General features: G+C 35.7%; 1 protein-coding gene across 1 annotated transcript in view; it reads left to right on the plus strand.

Annotated features, from left to right (window-relative positions):
- Window positions 1–16,445, plus strand: part of SPATA16 (spermatogenesis associated 16) — a 323,333-nt gene that overhangs the window by 77,626 nt on the left and 229,262 nt on the right. The window contains exon 2 of the mRNA XM_066241718.1: window positions 13,858–14,003. Within this exon, the coding sequence (XP_066097815.1) occupies window positions 13,858–14,003 (146 nt within the window). The remainder of the gene's footprint in view (window positions 1–13,857; window positions 14,004–16,445) is intronic.

The raw sequence follows: 16,445 nt of genomic DNA on the forward strand, positions 1-16,445 counted from the left end.
TGTGTTTATTTAGTCCTGTTTAGTGTCTAGATATGTAGATTTGTGAATACAGTCACCAAAGTCAAGATACAGTCCAGTTCTATAATTATAAGGATTCCTTCCTGTTGTTCTTTTTACAACCACAACACCCATTCTCTTCATGACCCCTTATAATCACTAATCTGTTTTCTCTCCCTGTAATTTTGTCATGTCATTATATAGTATGTAACATTTCGGGATTGGCAAAAACTTTTTCTCTCAGCATAATTCCCTAGAGATTTTTTTAAGTTGTTTCATGTATCACTCGTTTGTTTTTTCTTATTGCTGAGTAGTATTCTAGAGTGTGGATGTAGCACAACTTAATCATTTACCCACTGACTGAAGGGCATCTAGAGTGTTTCTTTTTTTTTTTTTTTTCTATAATTTTATTTTTTTAATGGGGTGACATCAATAAATCAGGATACATATATTCAAAGATAACAAGTCCAGGTTATCTTGTCGTTCAATTATGTTGCATACCCACCACCCAAAGTCAGATTGTCCTCCGTCACCCTCTATCTTGTTCTCTCTGTGCCCCTCCCCCTCCCCCTTTCCCTCTCCCATTCCCCCCTCCCCCCCGTAACCACCACACTCTTATCAATGTCTCTTAGTTTCACTATTATGTCCCACCTATGTATGGAATAATACAGTTCCTGTTTTTTTTCTGATTTACTTATTTCGCTTCGTATCATGTTATCAAGATCCCACCATTTTGCTGTAAATGTTCCAATGTAATCATTTCTTATGGCTGAGTAGTATTCCATAGTGTATATGTGCCACATCTTCTTTATCCAGTCATCTATTGATGGGCTTTTTGGTTGTTTCCATGTCCTGGCCACTGTGAACAATGCTGCAATAAACATGGGGCTGCATGTGTCTTTACGTATCAATGTTTCTGAGTTTTGGGGATATATACCCAGTAGAGGGATTGCTGGGTCATAAGGTAGTTCTATTTTCAGTTTTTTGAGGAACCACCATACTTTCTTCCATAATGGTTGTACTACTTTACATTCCCACCAACAGTGTATGAGGGTCCTTTTTCTCCACAGCCTCTCCAACATTTGCTATTACCTGACTTGCTAATAACAGCTAATCGAACAGGTGTGAGGTGGTATCTCATTGCCGTTTTGATTTGCATTTCTCTAATAGCTAAAGAAGATGAGCATCTTTTCATATATCTGTTGGCCATTTGTATTTCTTCCTGGGAGAAGTGTCTATTCATATCCTCTTCCCATTTTTTTATTGGATTGTTTGTTTGTTTGTTGTTGAGTTTTATGAGTTCTTTGTATATTTTGGATATTAGGCCCTTATCTGAGCTGTTGTTTGAAAATATCATTTCCCATTTAGTTGGCTTTCTGTTTATTTTGTTATCAGTTTCTCTTGCTGAGCAAAAACTTCTTAGTCTGATGTAGTCCCATTCATTAATTTTTGCCTTCACTTCTCTTGCCATTGGAGTCAAATTCATAAAATGCTCTTTGAAACCCAGGTCCATGAGTTGAGTACCTATGTCTTCTTCTATGTACTTAATTGTTTCAGGTCTTATGTTTAGATCTTTGATCCATTTTGAGTTAATTTTTGTACAGGGGGAGAGACTGTAGTCCAGTTTCATTCTTTTGCATGTGGCTTTCCAGTTTTCCCAGCACCATTTATTGAAGAGGCTTTCTTTTCTCCATTGTGTGTTGTTGGCCCCTTTATCAAAAATTATTTGACTATATATATGTGGTTTTATTTCTGGACTTTCTATTCTGTTTCATTGGTCTGAGTGTCTATTTTTCTGCCAATACCATGCTGTTTTGATTGTCGTGGCCCTATAATAGAGTTTGAAGTCAGGTATTGTTATGCCCCCAGCTTCATTCTTTTTCTTTAGGATTGCTTTGGCTATTCGGGGTTTTTTATAGTTCCATATAAATCTGATGATTTTTTGCTCTATTTCTTTAAAAAATGTCATTGGAAGTTTGATGGGAATTGCATTAAATTTGTATATTGCTTTGGGTAATATAGCCATCTTGATTATATTTATTCTTCCTAGCCAAGAACAAGGTATATTCTTCCATCTCATTATATCTTTTTCGATTTCCCTTAACAATGGTTTATAGTTTTCATTATATAAGTCCTTTACATTCTTTGTTATGTTTATTCCTAAGTATTTTATTTTTTTTGTTGCAATCGTGAAGGGGATTATTCTTTTGAGTTCCTTCTCAGTTGTTTCATTGTTGGCATATAGAAAGGCTATTGACTTCTGTATGTTAATTTTGTATCCTGAGACCTTACTGTATTGGCTTATTGTTTCTAGTAGTCTTTTTGTGGATTCTTTGGGGTTTTCGATGTATAGGATCATATCATCTGCAAAAAGTGATACCTTTACTTCTTCTTTTCCGATATGGATGCCTTTTATTTCTTTGTCTTGTCTGATTGCTCTGGCTAGAACCTCTAGTACCACATTAAATAAGAGTGGAGAGAGTGGACAACCCTGTCTTGTTCCTGATTTAAGGGGGAAAGCCTTCAGTTTAGTGCCATTTAATATGATGTTAGCTGATGGTTTATCATATATGGCCTTTATCATGTTGAGATATTTCCTTCTATACCATTTTGTTGAGAGTCTTAAACATAAAATTGTGTTGTATTTTATCGAAAGCCTTTTCTGCATCTATTGATAAGATCATGTGGTTTTTGTTCTTTGTTTTGTTGATATGGTGTATTACATTAACCGTTTTACGTATGTTGAACCATCCTTGAGATTCTGGGATGAATCCCACTTGATCATGATGTATTATTTTTTTAATATGTTGTTGTATTCGATTTGCTAGTATTTTGTTTAGTATTTTAGCATCTGTATTCATTAGAGATATTGGTCTGTAGTTTTCTTTTTTTGTGCCATCCTTGCCTGGTTTTGGTACGAGGGTTATGTTGGCCTCATAAAATGTGTTTGGAAGTATTGCTTCTTCTTCAATTTTTTGGAAGACTTTGAGTAGAATAGGAACCAAGTCTTCTTTGAATGTTTGATAAAATTCGCTGGTATAGCCGTCAGGGCCTGGACTTTTATTTTTGGGGAGGTTTTTAATGGTTTTTTCTATTTCTTCTCTACTGATAGGTCTGTTTAGGCTTTCTGCTTCTTCTTGACTCAGTCTAGGAAGGTTGTATTTTTCTAGGAATTTATTCATTTCTTCTAGGTTGTTGAATTTAGTGGCATAAAGTTTTTCATAGTATTCTACAATAATTCTTTGTATATCTATGGTGTCCGTGGTGATTTCTCCTCTTTCATTTTGGATTTTGTTTATATGAGTTCTTTCTCTTTTTTCCTTGGTAAGTCTTGCCAAGGGTTTGTCAATTTTGTTGATCTTTTCAAAGAACCAGCTCCTTGTTCTATTAATTTTTTCTATAGTTTTTCTGTTCTCTAATTCATTTATTTTCTGCTCTGATTTTTATTATCTCCTTTCTTCGGCTGGTTTTGGGTTGTCTTTGTTCTTCTTTTTCTAGTTCCTTAAGGTGGGAAGTTAAGTGGTTCACTTGGGCTCTCTCTTGTTTGTTCATATATGCCTGAAGCGATATGAACTTCTCTCTTATCACTGCTTTTGCTGCATCCCATAGATTCTGATATGTCGTATTGTCATTTTCATTAGTCTGTATATATCTTTTGATCTCTGCACTCATTTCTTCTTTGACCCATTCATTTTTTAAAAGTATGTTGTTTAGTTTCCACATTTTTGTGGGATTTTTTTCCTCTTTTGCAGTTGAATTCCAGTTTCAAGGCTTTATGATCAGAAAATATGCTTGGTACAACTTCAATTTTTCTGAATTTGCTGATGTTGTTTTTGTGGCCCAACATATGGTCAATTCTTGAGAATGATCCATGTACACTGGAGAAGAATGTATACTCAGTCACTTTGGGATGAAATGTCCTGTAGATGTCTATCATATCCAGGTGCTCTAGTGTTTTGTTTAAGGCCACTAGGTCTTTGTTGATTCTCTGTTTGGATGACCGATCTAGAGCCGTCAGCGGTGTATTGAGGTCTCCAAGTATGATTGTATTTTTGTCAGTTTTTGTTTTAAGATCAATAAGTAGCTGTCTTATATATTTTGGTGCTCCTTGGTTTGGTGCATATATATTAAGAATTGTTATGTCTTCTTGATTCAGTGTCCCCTTAGCCATTATGAAATGGCCATTTTTGTCTCTGAGTACTTTTCCTGTCTTGTAGTCAGCATTATCCGATATGAGTATTGCTACACCTGCTTTTTTTTGGATGTTATTTGCTTGGAGTATTGTTTTCCAGCCTTTCACTTTGAATTTGTTTTTTATCCTTGTTACTTAGATGAGTTTCCTGTAGGCAGCATACAGTTGGATTTTCTTTTTTTTAATCCATTCTGCTACTCTGTGCCTTTTTATTGGTGAGTTTAATCCGTTTACATTTAGTGTAATTATTGATACTTGTGAGTTCCCTATTGCCATTTTATATCTTGCTTTCTGTTAGTTTTGTGTCTTGTTTGATCCTTCTCTTTCGTTTTCTATCTTTTGTTTTTATTTGGTTGTATTCCATACATCTTTCCTCTGTTGCTATCTTTTTATCTCATGTGCTTCTGTGGTGGTTTTTTCATGGTGGTTACCTTTGAGTAATGAAAAGGGTCCCTACCCTGTTCATTGTAGCGAACTATTTTGTGAGTACTTTTGCACTCATCGTCCTTTGCTACTGTTAATCTCCATCATCTCCCCCTCTTTCTTTTTGTTGTTGTCACAGTTTAAATTTGGTTTTATTGTGTTCTTCTTGGAGCTTTTACTTGTGGCTCTGTTTTTTTTGTTCTTTGTATCTGATTGGAGAACCCCTTTTAGTAATTCCTGGAGTGGGGGTTTTCTGATGATAAATTCCCTCATCTTTTCTGTATCTGTGAATGTTTTTATTTCTCCTTCATATTTGAAGGATAGCTTTGATGGGTATAGTATTCGTGGCTGAAAGTTCCTCTCTTTCAGGACTTTAAAGATTGGGGTCCACTCTCTTCTAGCTTGTAGAGTTTCTGCTGAGAAATCTGATGATAATCTAATGGGCCTTCCTTTATATGTTGTATTCTTCTTTTCCCTGGCTGCCTTGAGAATTTTTTCTTTGCTGTTGGTTTGTGTCAATTTCATTATGATATGCCTTGGAGTAGGTTTGTTGGGGTTAAGAAAACTCGGAGTTCTGTTGCTTCTTGAACTTGAGGCTTTAGTTCTTTCCACAGGCTTGGGAAGTTCTCATCTATTATTTGTTTGAGTATGTTCTCCATTCCATTTTCTCTCTCTTCTCCCTCTGATATACCTATTATTCTTATGTTATTCTTTTTGATGGAGTCAGATAATTCTTGTAGGGCTATCTCATTTTTTTAATTTTTGAGTCTCTTTCTTCTTCTCTCTGTTGTGCCTCAAGTTGCTTGTCTTCTATTTCACTAATCCTCTCTTCTATCTGACCTGTTCTATTAGCTAAGCTTGTTATTTCGTTTTTCAGCTCGTGAATTGAGTTTTTCATCTCTGTTTGATTTGTTTTTATAGTTTCAATTTCCTTGGACATATATTCTTTGTGTTCATTGAGTTGTTTTCTGAGCTCCCTAAATTGCTTTTCTGTGTTTTCTTGTATATCTCGGAGGATTTTTAGGATTTCTATCTTGAATTCTCTGTCATTTAGCTCCAAGGTTTCCAATATATTAAATATTTTCTCCATAGATTTTTCCTCATCTAGCTGTATTACCTCTCTTTCTTTTGTATCCATGATATTCGATTTTCTCTTCCTTAATGGCATCTGAGGGTGGTTTTGTTGATAGTATTAATGAGATTTAATAAAGAATAAAAAGTTAAAAAAATAAAAAATCGAAGAGTTGTTTTTTTTTAAAAAAAATTAATAATGAAATAAAGATAAATAAAATAAAATAAAAATTTTAAAAAAAAGTAAATTATTTTCCCCCTCCTTTTTTCCTCTCCTCTCCTCTCCCCTCTTTCTTGAGAAAATCTTGTGGTGGACTGTGAATTATAACAAATAATGCCTGTGATGGAGGGCCTGAATTGGGGAAAAGTAATAAAGGGGCAAAAACAAAAAAAGAAAAAGAAAAAAGAAAAAAAAGAGCGTATGGACCCACAAAAAGCAAATAAGGAAAAAATTTGGGTCAAGAATGAAATGATTTGCTTTTAGGTGTTGGTTGTCTAAGAGTTATGATGAGAGGCATAAGAGGAAAACGGAAAAATGGGGGACAAATTTAAAAATTACTATTTTATTTAGTGGAACAAGAACTAGATAATATGGAGAGCCAGGGATGAGAGCACTGCTAGTGAGTTAAAAAGGTGAAGTAAAAACCCCCCAAAATGCCACAAACATAGGTTTGAGTCCCAGATTAGATAATTTGTTTGTTTTTGAGGTTTGAATGAGAGGAGATGTAAAGGAGAAAGGAAGAAACTAATATAGAGGGAGAAAAGAAAGAGAGAGAGAGAAAAAAAGAGGGAACCACTAAAAGAAGAAAAAAGAAAGGAGAGAGAGAGAGAGAGAGAGTTAAGGGTTTTGGAGTGCAACCCTCATAGAGGAAAGGAAGAGAAGAGAAAAGATAATGGGAGATGTAACACTTATAGGTAGTGTAGTTCAAGGAGCGGAGAGAGTAAGACCGGTAGAGAGTTAATCAGCCAAATTGGAGGAGGAAAAAAAGTATCAAGAATGAAGATAAGAGAAACAAACGAACAAATATAATAAAATGGGATAGGTTATAAAGTTTGCAGATTATTCTTGATTTTGAGAGGTTATCTTCTTGCTTTTTCTTTTCTCTCCCTCTTTCTGGTCAGTGACTCTGTACCTTAGGGTCTGCCCCTTTGGCACTCTCAGGTAGAGGTTTGCAGTTGATAAGTCTCTATGGCAATGTCATGTATTGTGCTTTGGTCTCGTTGGCAGTCGAAGCTCATTAGCATTTATAGGCTCCGACAGTGAGAGAGTCCGTGTTCCTGGAGCCTTTCTCCTAGTCTTTCCTTTCTCAATTAGTAGCCTGATAATCCAGCTATGGGGTTGCTGCTGCCTCTGCCTGGATAGTAAGAGGCTCAAAGAGCTGGCAACTCCCCACTTTATTTCCACTCAGCACAGGGCTCTGGGTAAGGCTCAGTCAGTCAGAGCTGCTAGCATAATCAGGCGGGCTTTCCGCCCACTCAAAGACCTCTGGCTCTGCCACTCTGTCCGGTAACACAAGCAGGCGCCCACTTCCGGGGCGCTTGGAGGAAACTCTCACTCACTGTCTGTGACCAGGATATCCGGCCAGCAGTCTCACGCTCTGAGTGAAACCCCCAACCACAGGGAAAAGTTGCAGTGTTGGAATTGATTTTCGCTCTGTCCCCGTGCGCGGCTTTTGCAAGGCGCTGGGGCGGCTCTTGATTCCACTTTGGCCCACACAAAGGCCCCTGACTCTGCCCCTCTGTGCGATAACACGGGCGCGCACTGCCGAGGCACTTGGAGGAATTGCTCACTCCTTATCTGCGCGCGCAAACCAGGATATGAGGCTGGTCGCGTTTCCCTCTGAGTGAAACACCCTCCATCACGGAAAATCTCCACTGTTGGACTTAGTTCTCACTCCCTCCCGTGCGTGGCTTTTCCAGGGCGCTGGGGCTGCCCAGAGACTCTGCCCTCGGCCCACAGAAAGGCCTCTGACCCTGCCTCTCCGTGGGGCAACACGGGCACCCACTCTCGGGGCCTAGGAAGAAATTCTCGCCCACTAACTGCGCACGAACCAGGAGACCGGGTAAAATGGCCGCTCCGCTTGTCTTTCTTTGTTTGGGTTTGGCGCGAGTGTTAGCTTGTATTGCCTGGCTTGCTACAGGATCAGATTTTCCTCGGCTTGGATCTTCGTGCCACAGCCTGGTTCGGCCGTTTGTGCCGCGGCGGCCTGGATCTATTCACCCCCTTTGCCCGCCTCAGTTTCTATATTTACAGTTACCAGAGAAAGCCGCCCTGTTTAGGTTAGTGAGGAAGGCGGAGCATTTCTTACTCCCTATTTCCTTCGGGGTTTGGTTATATATTTAGCCAATTTTTCACTCAATCATACCTTTGGGTGTATTGCGAAGCATCTGGAAGCTCCAAGTATAGGTTTTTCTGTTTCTGGTTGAAGATCTTGTTGGGTTTTGGGGGAGATTTATCGGTATCGCTTCCTACCCCGCCATTAGTCTGACGTCATCTCCCTGTATGTTATTTTTATCTGCATTTTAACAAACCTTAAAATTCCACTGTACCACAATTTCTGAAAATAAGTTTGATATTTATTTCTTAAAACTAACAGAATAACCTTAGAAAAAGTGTTTTCTAAAGTATTATCTTTTTATTTTAAGAATATTATCAAATATATTTTGTAAAATATGTATATTTTCTTATTAAATTTTGAGTTTGGATTTTAATTTACTATTGAAATCTCATATACTATCTAACTTCTCATCCAAGCAACAACTATATCCACAAGGGTTCTCACTGCATTTTCCTTTTAACATTATGCTTTTCATTTGTAAATGCTTCATTCAAAAATATTTTAGGCTTCATTTATAAATAAAAAATTAATGCCTAATATTATTTTTCCTAACTCACAGTCTTCTCAGGTAGTTTAAAAGTTTCTATATCTTATCTTCATAACTTATTTCATCAAAGATGTAGTATATAGGTTTAGACAAATATAACAACAGAATAATTCTTGCTACATTTAAACAAATTTATACAACATTGAAGTTTTTCATCTTGTGGAGAATTAACTTCTCAGTCTTTACAAGTATCACTATAAAAATCTTAAAATTCAATAAAATATCTAGACTTCTTTTACAATCTTGATATCAGTACATTGTCTAATTTTTCCCTTTAAATTTAACACATCATATTTCCCCATGTATAAGACACACCCTTTTTTGAAAAATTTAGGGTCTAAATACTGGTGCATCTTCTATGGTGGTTGTCGACTTTTTTAACTTGCATTACCCACTTTTTCATGTTTGTTTTTGCACTCATTGTTGAAGACAGTGATTTCTCAACAGACACAGATGAGGACAAGCTAATGGATGTTAGTTTTCACAGTGATGAGGAGTTAGTTGTATGAATTTTATGATGAATAAAACTTGAGTTCAATAACTTTATGTAATACATTTTCTTTAAAATTTAGGCCACAAAATTAAGGTGCGTTTTATACATTGGAGCATCTTATACATGTGGAGATATGGTATTTTGTAAATATTTGCCTTAATTGAAAGCTTATTTCGAACATACACCACTTTGACAAATACAAATAATCTTCAATAAAATCAAGAAAATTCTCTATTTTACAATACTTAATTGATCAAACAAGATTACTAATCTATACATAAAGCCTGCCCAGCAGGATGCCTGATTTCCATTTTAATGTGAATTGAAAAATTATCTTTGTCTTTCAGTGCTGTCTTACAAGTTGGTTTCATGAAGTACTCCCTTTACAGTGTTAAGATCAATTTTTGTTTTCTTTTCTGTCTTTAAATCTCATAGAAGTGGAAAATACTGCAGACAATAGAAGATAAGGCATTTATATTTTACTTTGTTTCAGTATTCATAGACAAAGCCTTTAATATTATTACTCTAAAGATTGGCTTCCTCTTACTATGTAGGATCTGAATGTCCTCATGGAAGCTACTCCCTGACTACTCCCTACAAGGCCCACGTTCATCCCACAACAAGTGTACCTGAGAAAGGAAGCTCATCTGTTCCACCATGATAAAGAGGAACCAGACATGAAGGGTCAATGAATATATACAATGTGTGGCTTGTTTGTTTGTTTCTATATACTTTTACATGAAGAGTCTGAGTTTTGAGTATACAAGATTTGAAAAAATAATGCTGATTTTATTTAGAAGATAAAATTAATCAAGTAGGTGTAGAATTTTAATAGTGATATACTAATAAACAAATATATATAATTTCTACTCATTTTCTTTTTTTTATTAAGTGAGAGGCAAGAAGGCAGACAGACAGACTTCTACATGTGCCCTGATGGGGATTCAGTCAGCAAGGACCCTATGGGGCAATACTTTGCCCATCTAGGGACACTGCTCTATTGCTTGGGCAAACCGAGCCATTTAGTGCCAGAGGCAAGGCAATGTAGCCATTCCAACACCTGGGGCCAACTTACTCAAACCCTTTGAGCCATGGCTGTAGGAAGAGAATAGAGAGGAGGAGAGAAAGGAGAGGGGTTGGGAGAGGTAGAGAAGCAGATGATCATTTCTCCTGTGTGCCCTGACTGGGAATCGAAACCTGAGACTTCCACATGACAGGCTGATGCTCTACTACTGAACCACCATGGCCATGGCCAATTTCTACTCATTTTCTTTTCTACTGATTTGGGCTTCATAAAGAGCTATGCTATCCAAAATTTTTTTTTCAAAAACTTTGATCAGGTATTTCTGGGTCCTGTGTATCAGATTGGTAAAAGAGCAGAGATGCTGTCTCAAGTTGGCCATATTTAAACTACAATACTTTCTAAAATTATATTTTAAGGTTGGAATTTGGGAATAGTTACCAAACGTTTGTCTCTTTCTAGACCAATTTCATCAGTAATCTTTATGGAGCATTCAAACTTACATTGACTAGGTTTTTATGTTGTATCATCCCACAAATAGTGTTTGCTGTTTTAAAATAATTGAAGAAAAGTATTTATAATATGTACAGTGACAATCCTTATCAGAAAATGAATAAAAGTTGAATCTTTTCTCAATGAAACCAAGAGCTGTTTCTTTGAAAAGATAAACAGATTGACAAACCTTTAACAGAACTCATCAGGAAAAAAGAGAGGACCCAAATAAATAAAATCAGAAATGAAAGAGGAGAAGTAACAACTAACATCAAAGAAATACAAATGATTGTAAGAAAATATTCTGAACAACCTATATGACAACGAATTGGACACTCTGGATGAAACAGAAAATTCCTAGAAACAATCTTCTGAACTGAATCAAGAAAAATTAGAGAATCTGAATAGACAGATACATCTAGTGAAATTGAAGCAGTAATAAAAATAAAATAAAATAAAACCTCCAGAAACAGAAGTCCTGGACTGGATGGCTTTACAGGTAAATTTTAACAAAATTCAAAGAACTAACATCAGTCTTCTCAAACTATTCTAAAGAATTTAAGAGTAGAAAACTCCCAAACTCATTTTATGAGGCTGCATTATCCTAATTCTAAAAACTAGATAAGACAGTACAAAGAAAGAAATTATAAGCCAATATTTCTACTAAACAGTAGATGCTAAAATTCTCAACATAAATATTAGCAAACTAATCCAGCAATACATTAAAATGATCATACACCATGATCACGTAGGATTGATTTCTGGGGATTCAAGGTTGGTACATTCACAAATCCATATAGGTTAATATACCACTAGCAAAATGAAAGATAAAAATCATAAGATCATATCAATTGATACAGAAAAAGCATTGATAAAATCTAGCATCTCTTTATGTTAAAAACTTTCCACAAAGTGAGAATATAGGAAATATACCTCAATGTTATAAGGCCATATATGATAAACCCACAGCTAACATCATACTCAATGTGCAAAAACTACAAGAGTTTCCCTTAACATCAGAAACAAGGCAGAGATATCTGCTATAACAAATTATTCAATATAGTATTGGAAGTCTTACACAGCAATCAGACAAGAAAAGAAATAAAGGCATCCAAAGAAGAAATGAATAATATACAAATAAGTGGAAATATGCCGTGTTCATGGATAGAAATAATTAGCATCATTAAAATGTTCATAGTACCCAAGTAATTGTATATCCAATGCAATTCCTATCAAAATATCAATGGCACTATTTCACAGAACTAGAATAAATATTCCAATAAAAGAGAGGAAACACTCATGGACAGTGACAACAAGTGTGGTGACTGCCAGCGGAAGGGGGTTGGAGAGATGAAGGAGGTCTGGGGCAATAAATGAGGTTGGACAAAGATTTGACTTGGGGGGTGAACATACAATACGATGTACAAAGATGTGTTGTAAAATTAAGTAACTGAAACCTGTATAATTTTTTTAACCAGTAAACCCCAATAAATTCAATTATTTTTAAAAAGTTGAATCTTTTCAAAAGAAGACTTTGGAGAGCGGAAACCTTTATATTTGATCATATATATATATATATAGTTGTTATAGAATGAGATAAAATAGCTCAAATATCTAAAGAGCTTTTGTAATTAGCAAAAAAATAATAATATGTCAATAGACATAGATAAGGAATAGAAAATAGGAATATACATAGAGCAAAATAACCAAAATTTATGGGAAAAGTCCTATCTAATGCAAATTAAATGTAAAACCCATAATTTTTGTCTGGTAATTAGTAATAAAAACCTAGTAAATATTTATTAGCCAAATGAATGAAGTAATATGCTTTACCCATCAAATTGGAAAAGTTTTAAAAAATCATAAATTATCAGAATTTACAGGATATGAACCATAAAATCACGTATATGCCAATTCAAACTAGGGATGTTAATCATCTAGAGTCTAGATTCTCTCTCAGCTTATAGTGTTTTGAATAAAATTAAGAATATAAATACATTTAGAACAGAATATAGACTTTCTCAAATTGCACTAAAAAATAATTTCCAATAATGTTTATGTAAAGAGCAAGCCAATCATGACTTAATCTAAAAAAGAAAAATTAAACAATAGCATTTAAACAAACAGATTTTAGGATATAAGAAATTTTATATTAAGTTATATATAGATGCCTGACCTGTGGTGGCGCAGTGGATAAAGCGTCGACCTGGAAATGCTGAGGTCGCCGGTTCGAAACCCTGGGCTTGCCTGGTCAAGGCACATATGGGAGTTGATGCTTCCAGCTCCTCCCCACTTCTCTCTCTGTCTCTCTCTCCTCTCTTTCTCTCTCTGTCTCTCTCTCCCTTATTCTCTCCTCTCTAAAATGAATAAATAAAAAAAGTAAAAGAAAATTTATTAAAGTTATATATGGATAAGTATTAACTTCAAAAATCATTATCCCTGGTGAGAAAATCCCCCCATATATATATAAATGGAGATAGAAAAGAGCAAAGATGCAGATATCCTGAGTAAGGTCACTAAACAAAAGGTGAGGCTTTTCCCTCCCTATCAGCCTGATTTGAAGGAACAGTAGGAAATTCTGAGGGGGGAAAAAAAAGTGCTGATCTACTGTTGTCATATTATTGACACTCCTTAATGTTTGGAGTTCTCAAAAAAAAATTTTGTTTTCTTCCTCTACAGTTTATCCATAGTGCCCAGAAACCACTGACTTCCTGGATCTTTTATTAAGAATTCCATATTCTTGCCACGTTTTTCAGATACTGTGGCCTCTGCCAATAAATTTTAATAAATTTTTACGTCTTTTCTTTCAATAACATCCTTGAGAATATGATTCAGACTCAAATTAATCACCAATCATGTTAATGGTTCCTAGGAGTTTACTTCTGATACTTCTTATTATATTAAATCAAACTTGATAGTATGATAGATCATTGCTCAGGTGGGTTTTCATAAAAGCACTGGTATTTAATATGATTTATACCTGGTTTTCTGTTAATATCTTTGCTTACTGTGTGCCCTATTTTTTAACAGACATTCTTAGAAAATTGCACTCATTTAAAATACTTTAAAAATATTTTACAGAAGCCTTTTACAGTAAAATGTGTTACTTATTTTACATTATAGTCACATAATAGTGAACAGAAACAGTTTAATTTACTATCAAAATATTAATATTTTACTTGTAGTTTGGTAAAAGTATGTGTACATATATATTTTACTTATTTGAAAGATTAATTATATCCCAAGATTATTACGTTATTTAAGATACTGTATTTTTTTAAGCTTTGCAGCAAAGGGGCAGCTCTGGGAAAACCATTTGAAGCATCTGCTGAAGATATAGCTAGCATAGGAAGTTTTATTGAGGCAAAGCTCGTTATATGCTATCTACGGATGAGGAAACCTGACCTTGCTTTGAATCATGCGCACAGGTAAAATAACATTAAAAATTACAAGTAAGTACTATCTATGCCAGTAGAGGATATTATGTGAATTTATATTATCAATTTCCATTCCACTTAAATTTAAATACAAAACAACAACAACAAAAAACATTTTATCATTATTTGATTTATGTAAGCTAGACAGTCACAGAGACCACAATGGACTTCTCAAAATCTAATGAAAGAAATAGACATAGTCCCTGGCCAATGGCTCAGTGGATAAAGTTTTGGCTGGGCGTATGGACATCCTGGGTTCAATTTCTGGTTAGAGCACACAGGAGAAGCTACCATCTGTTTGTCCCCTACTCCTCTCCCCCTTTTCATCCTCATCCCCTCCTGCACCCAGTGGCTCAATTGGTTTCAGCATGGTTCAGGGCACTGAGGACAGCTCCATTGGAGCAAATTAGCTTCAAGTGCTAAAAATAGCTCAGTACTCAAGCATTAGCCCTAGATGGGGTTGCCAGATGGATCCTGGTTGGGGTACATGTGGGAGTTTGCCTCACTATCTTCCTTCCTCTCACCTAAAAAAAAAGTAAATAAACAAGTAAATAAATAAACAAATGACATAAACAACCATTTCATAATACAGGGCAAAATAAAATGGCAGATAAACTGTAGTAGCAGATTATTGCCAGAAGAAAGGAAGAAGCAAATAAGGTAGGTAAGGGAGGGGATACTGAAGAATGAAAGGACTTGTTTTTTTTTTGTTGTTGTTTTTTTTTTGTATTTTTCTGAAGCTGGAAACGGGGAGAGACAGTCAGACAGACTCCCGGATGCGCCCCACCGGGATCCACCCAGCATGCCCACCAGGGGGCAAAGCTCTGCCCACCAGGAGGTGATGTTCTGCCCTTCCAGGGCGTCGCAATGTTGCGACCAGAGCCACTCTAGCGCCTGGGGCAGAGGCCAAGGAGCCATCCCCAGCGCCCGGGCAAAAATGTTTGCTCCAATGGAGCCTCGCTGCGGGAGGGGAAGAGAGAGACAGAGAGGAAGGAGAGGGGGAGGGGTGGAGAAGCAGATGGACGCCTCTCCTGTGTGCCCTGGCGGGGAATCGAACCCAGGACTTCTGCACGCCAGGCCGATGCTCTACCACTGAGCCAACCAGCCAGGGCCGAAAGGACTTTCAAATTTCACAAAATCTGGACAATGGTGAAGGGAAATTTCGACTGTGAAGCAGGTGCAAACATTTGAAAGTTTGTCACTTATTTTTGGTATAATGTAGCCACTCAAAGGTTGCTATGCAGGGTGGGTGAGCTCTACAAAGGTATGAAAAACTTTTCATCTATATTCTTAAAAATTTATTTTTTATATTCCTATTACTTTCAGAACTCTGTATTGTCACATTATCTTGTGACTTCCTAGAATCCTCCAGCCCATCTTTTTTTTTCTTTAAAAATATTCTTCTCTTTTGGCCTGTTTCTTAAAAGCCTTGCACTTCTTCTCATGGGTAATAATCAGTTTAATCTACAGCAAAAATAAAGTGATTTCATTATGCCTTTCAAGTAACTCTTTCCTTAGGATTATGAATATCTATCCCTCCCTGACTGACATAGAGCATTTTACCTAGAATATTTGTCTTTTTCATTCTGTGATCTCAAGTCCTATATTCTTTTGTATATTAACAGCAAAACTAATACCAACATGAAAGAAAAGTGCCTTCCTTGTTACTAACCATTAGAAAACATAACTATCAGCCATATTATGACCTATTATATAAGCAGATCTGCCAACATGGTAAAAGTCACTTCCAACTCTACATCCCTAAAGATGTTAAAGTTCTACTAAAGATTCTTCACAGCTCCAAGGAGACCTCAATCTTGTAGTCTTTTAATTGATAGCAAGAACCTGCAGACAACAAAATCACCTTGAAATTCACAAGATAACTTGTTTGCAAAAAATTTTCTGCTGAAATAAACTGCAGAACATAAGGCAGATTCTCTTTGACACAAAAAGAAAATTTAGCTTTCTGTATTTTCTGGAAACATTTTATGCAACCATAGTTTTCAAGCCCAATGTCAGGACATATGGCCTGTCCAAGAATTATATCCAATTTCTATTAAAAAAAAAACAAGTATTAGAAATGTAACATGAATTTTAGTATATCAAAATATCAGAATTTCTGGCTCATTTGAGTTACTTATGAGTACATTAGGAAAAATATTTGAAATTGGGACTAGCCCAGAAAATTTATTGGTATATTTAAATATATGTAATAATGAATTGAAATGCACTAAAAGTATTTATATATATATATCACCTTCTCCATGGCTTTTGCTACATGTATAAAGGGCCACCAACATGTCTCACACTTTAAGAAAAATATCTCCTGATATCAGATGGTTTGATAAATTTTCCAATCATTTATAATAATTAAAGGGTTCCAATTAGTATGGTCAGGTCAAAACTTTATTCAGTCTTACAATAATAAGGGTA

This window comes from Saccopteryx bilineata, chromosome 8 (assembly GCF_036850765.1).
Source record: "Saccopteryx bilineata isolate mSacBil1 chromosome 8, mSacBil1_pri_phased_curated, whole genome shotgun sequence".
Lineage (NCBI taxonomy): Eukaryota > Metazoa > Chordata > Mammalia > Chiroptera > Emballonuridae > Saccopteryx > Saccopteryx bilineata.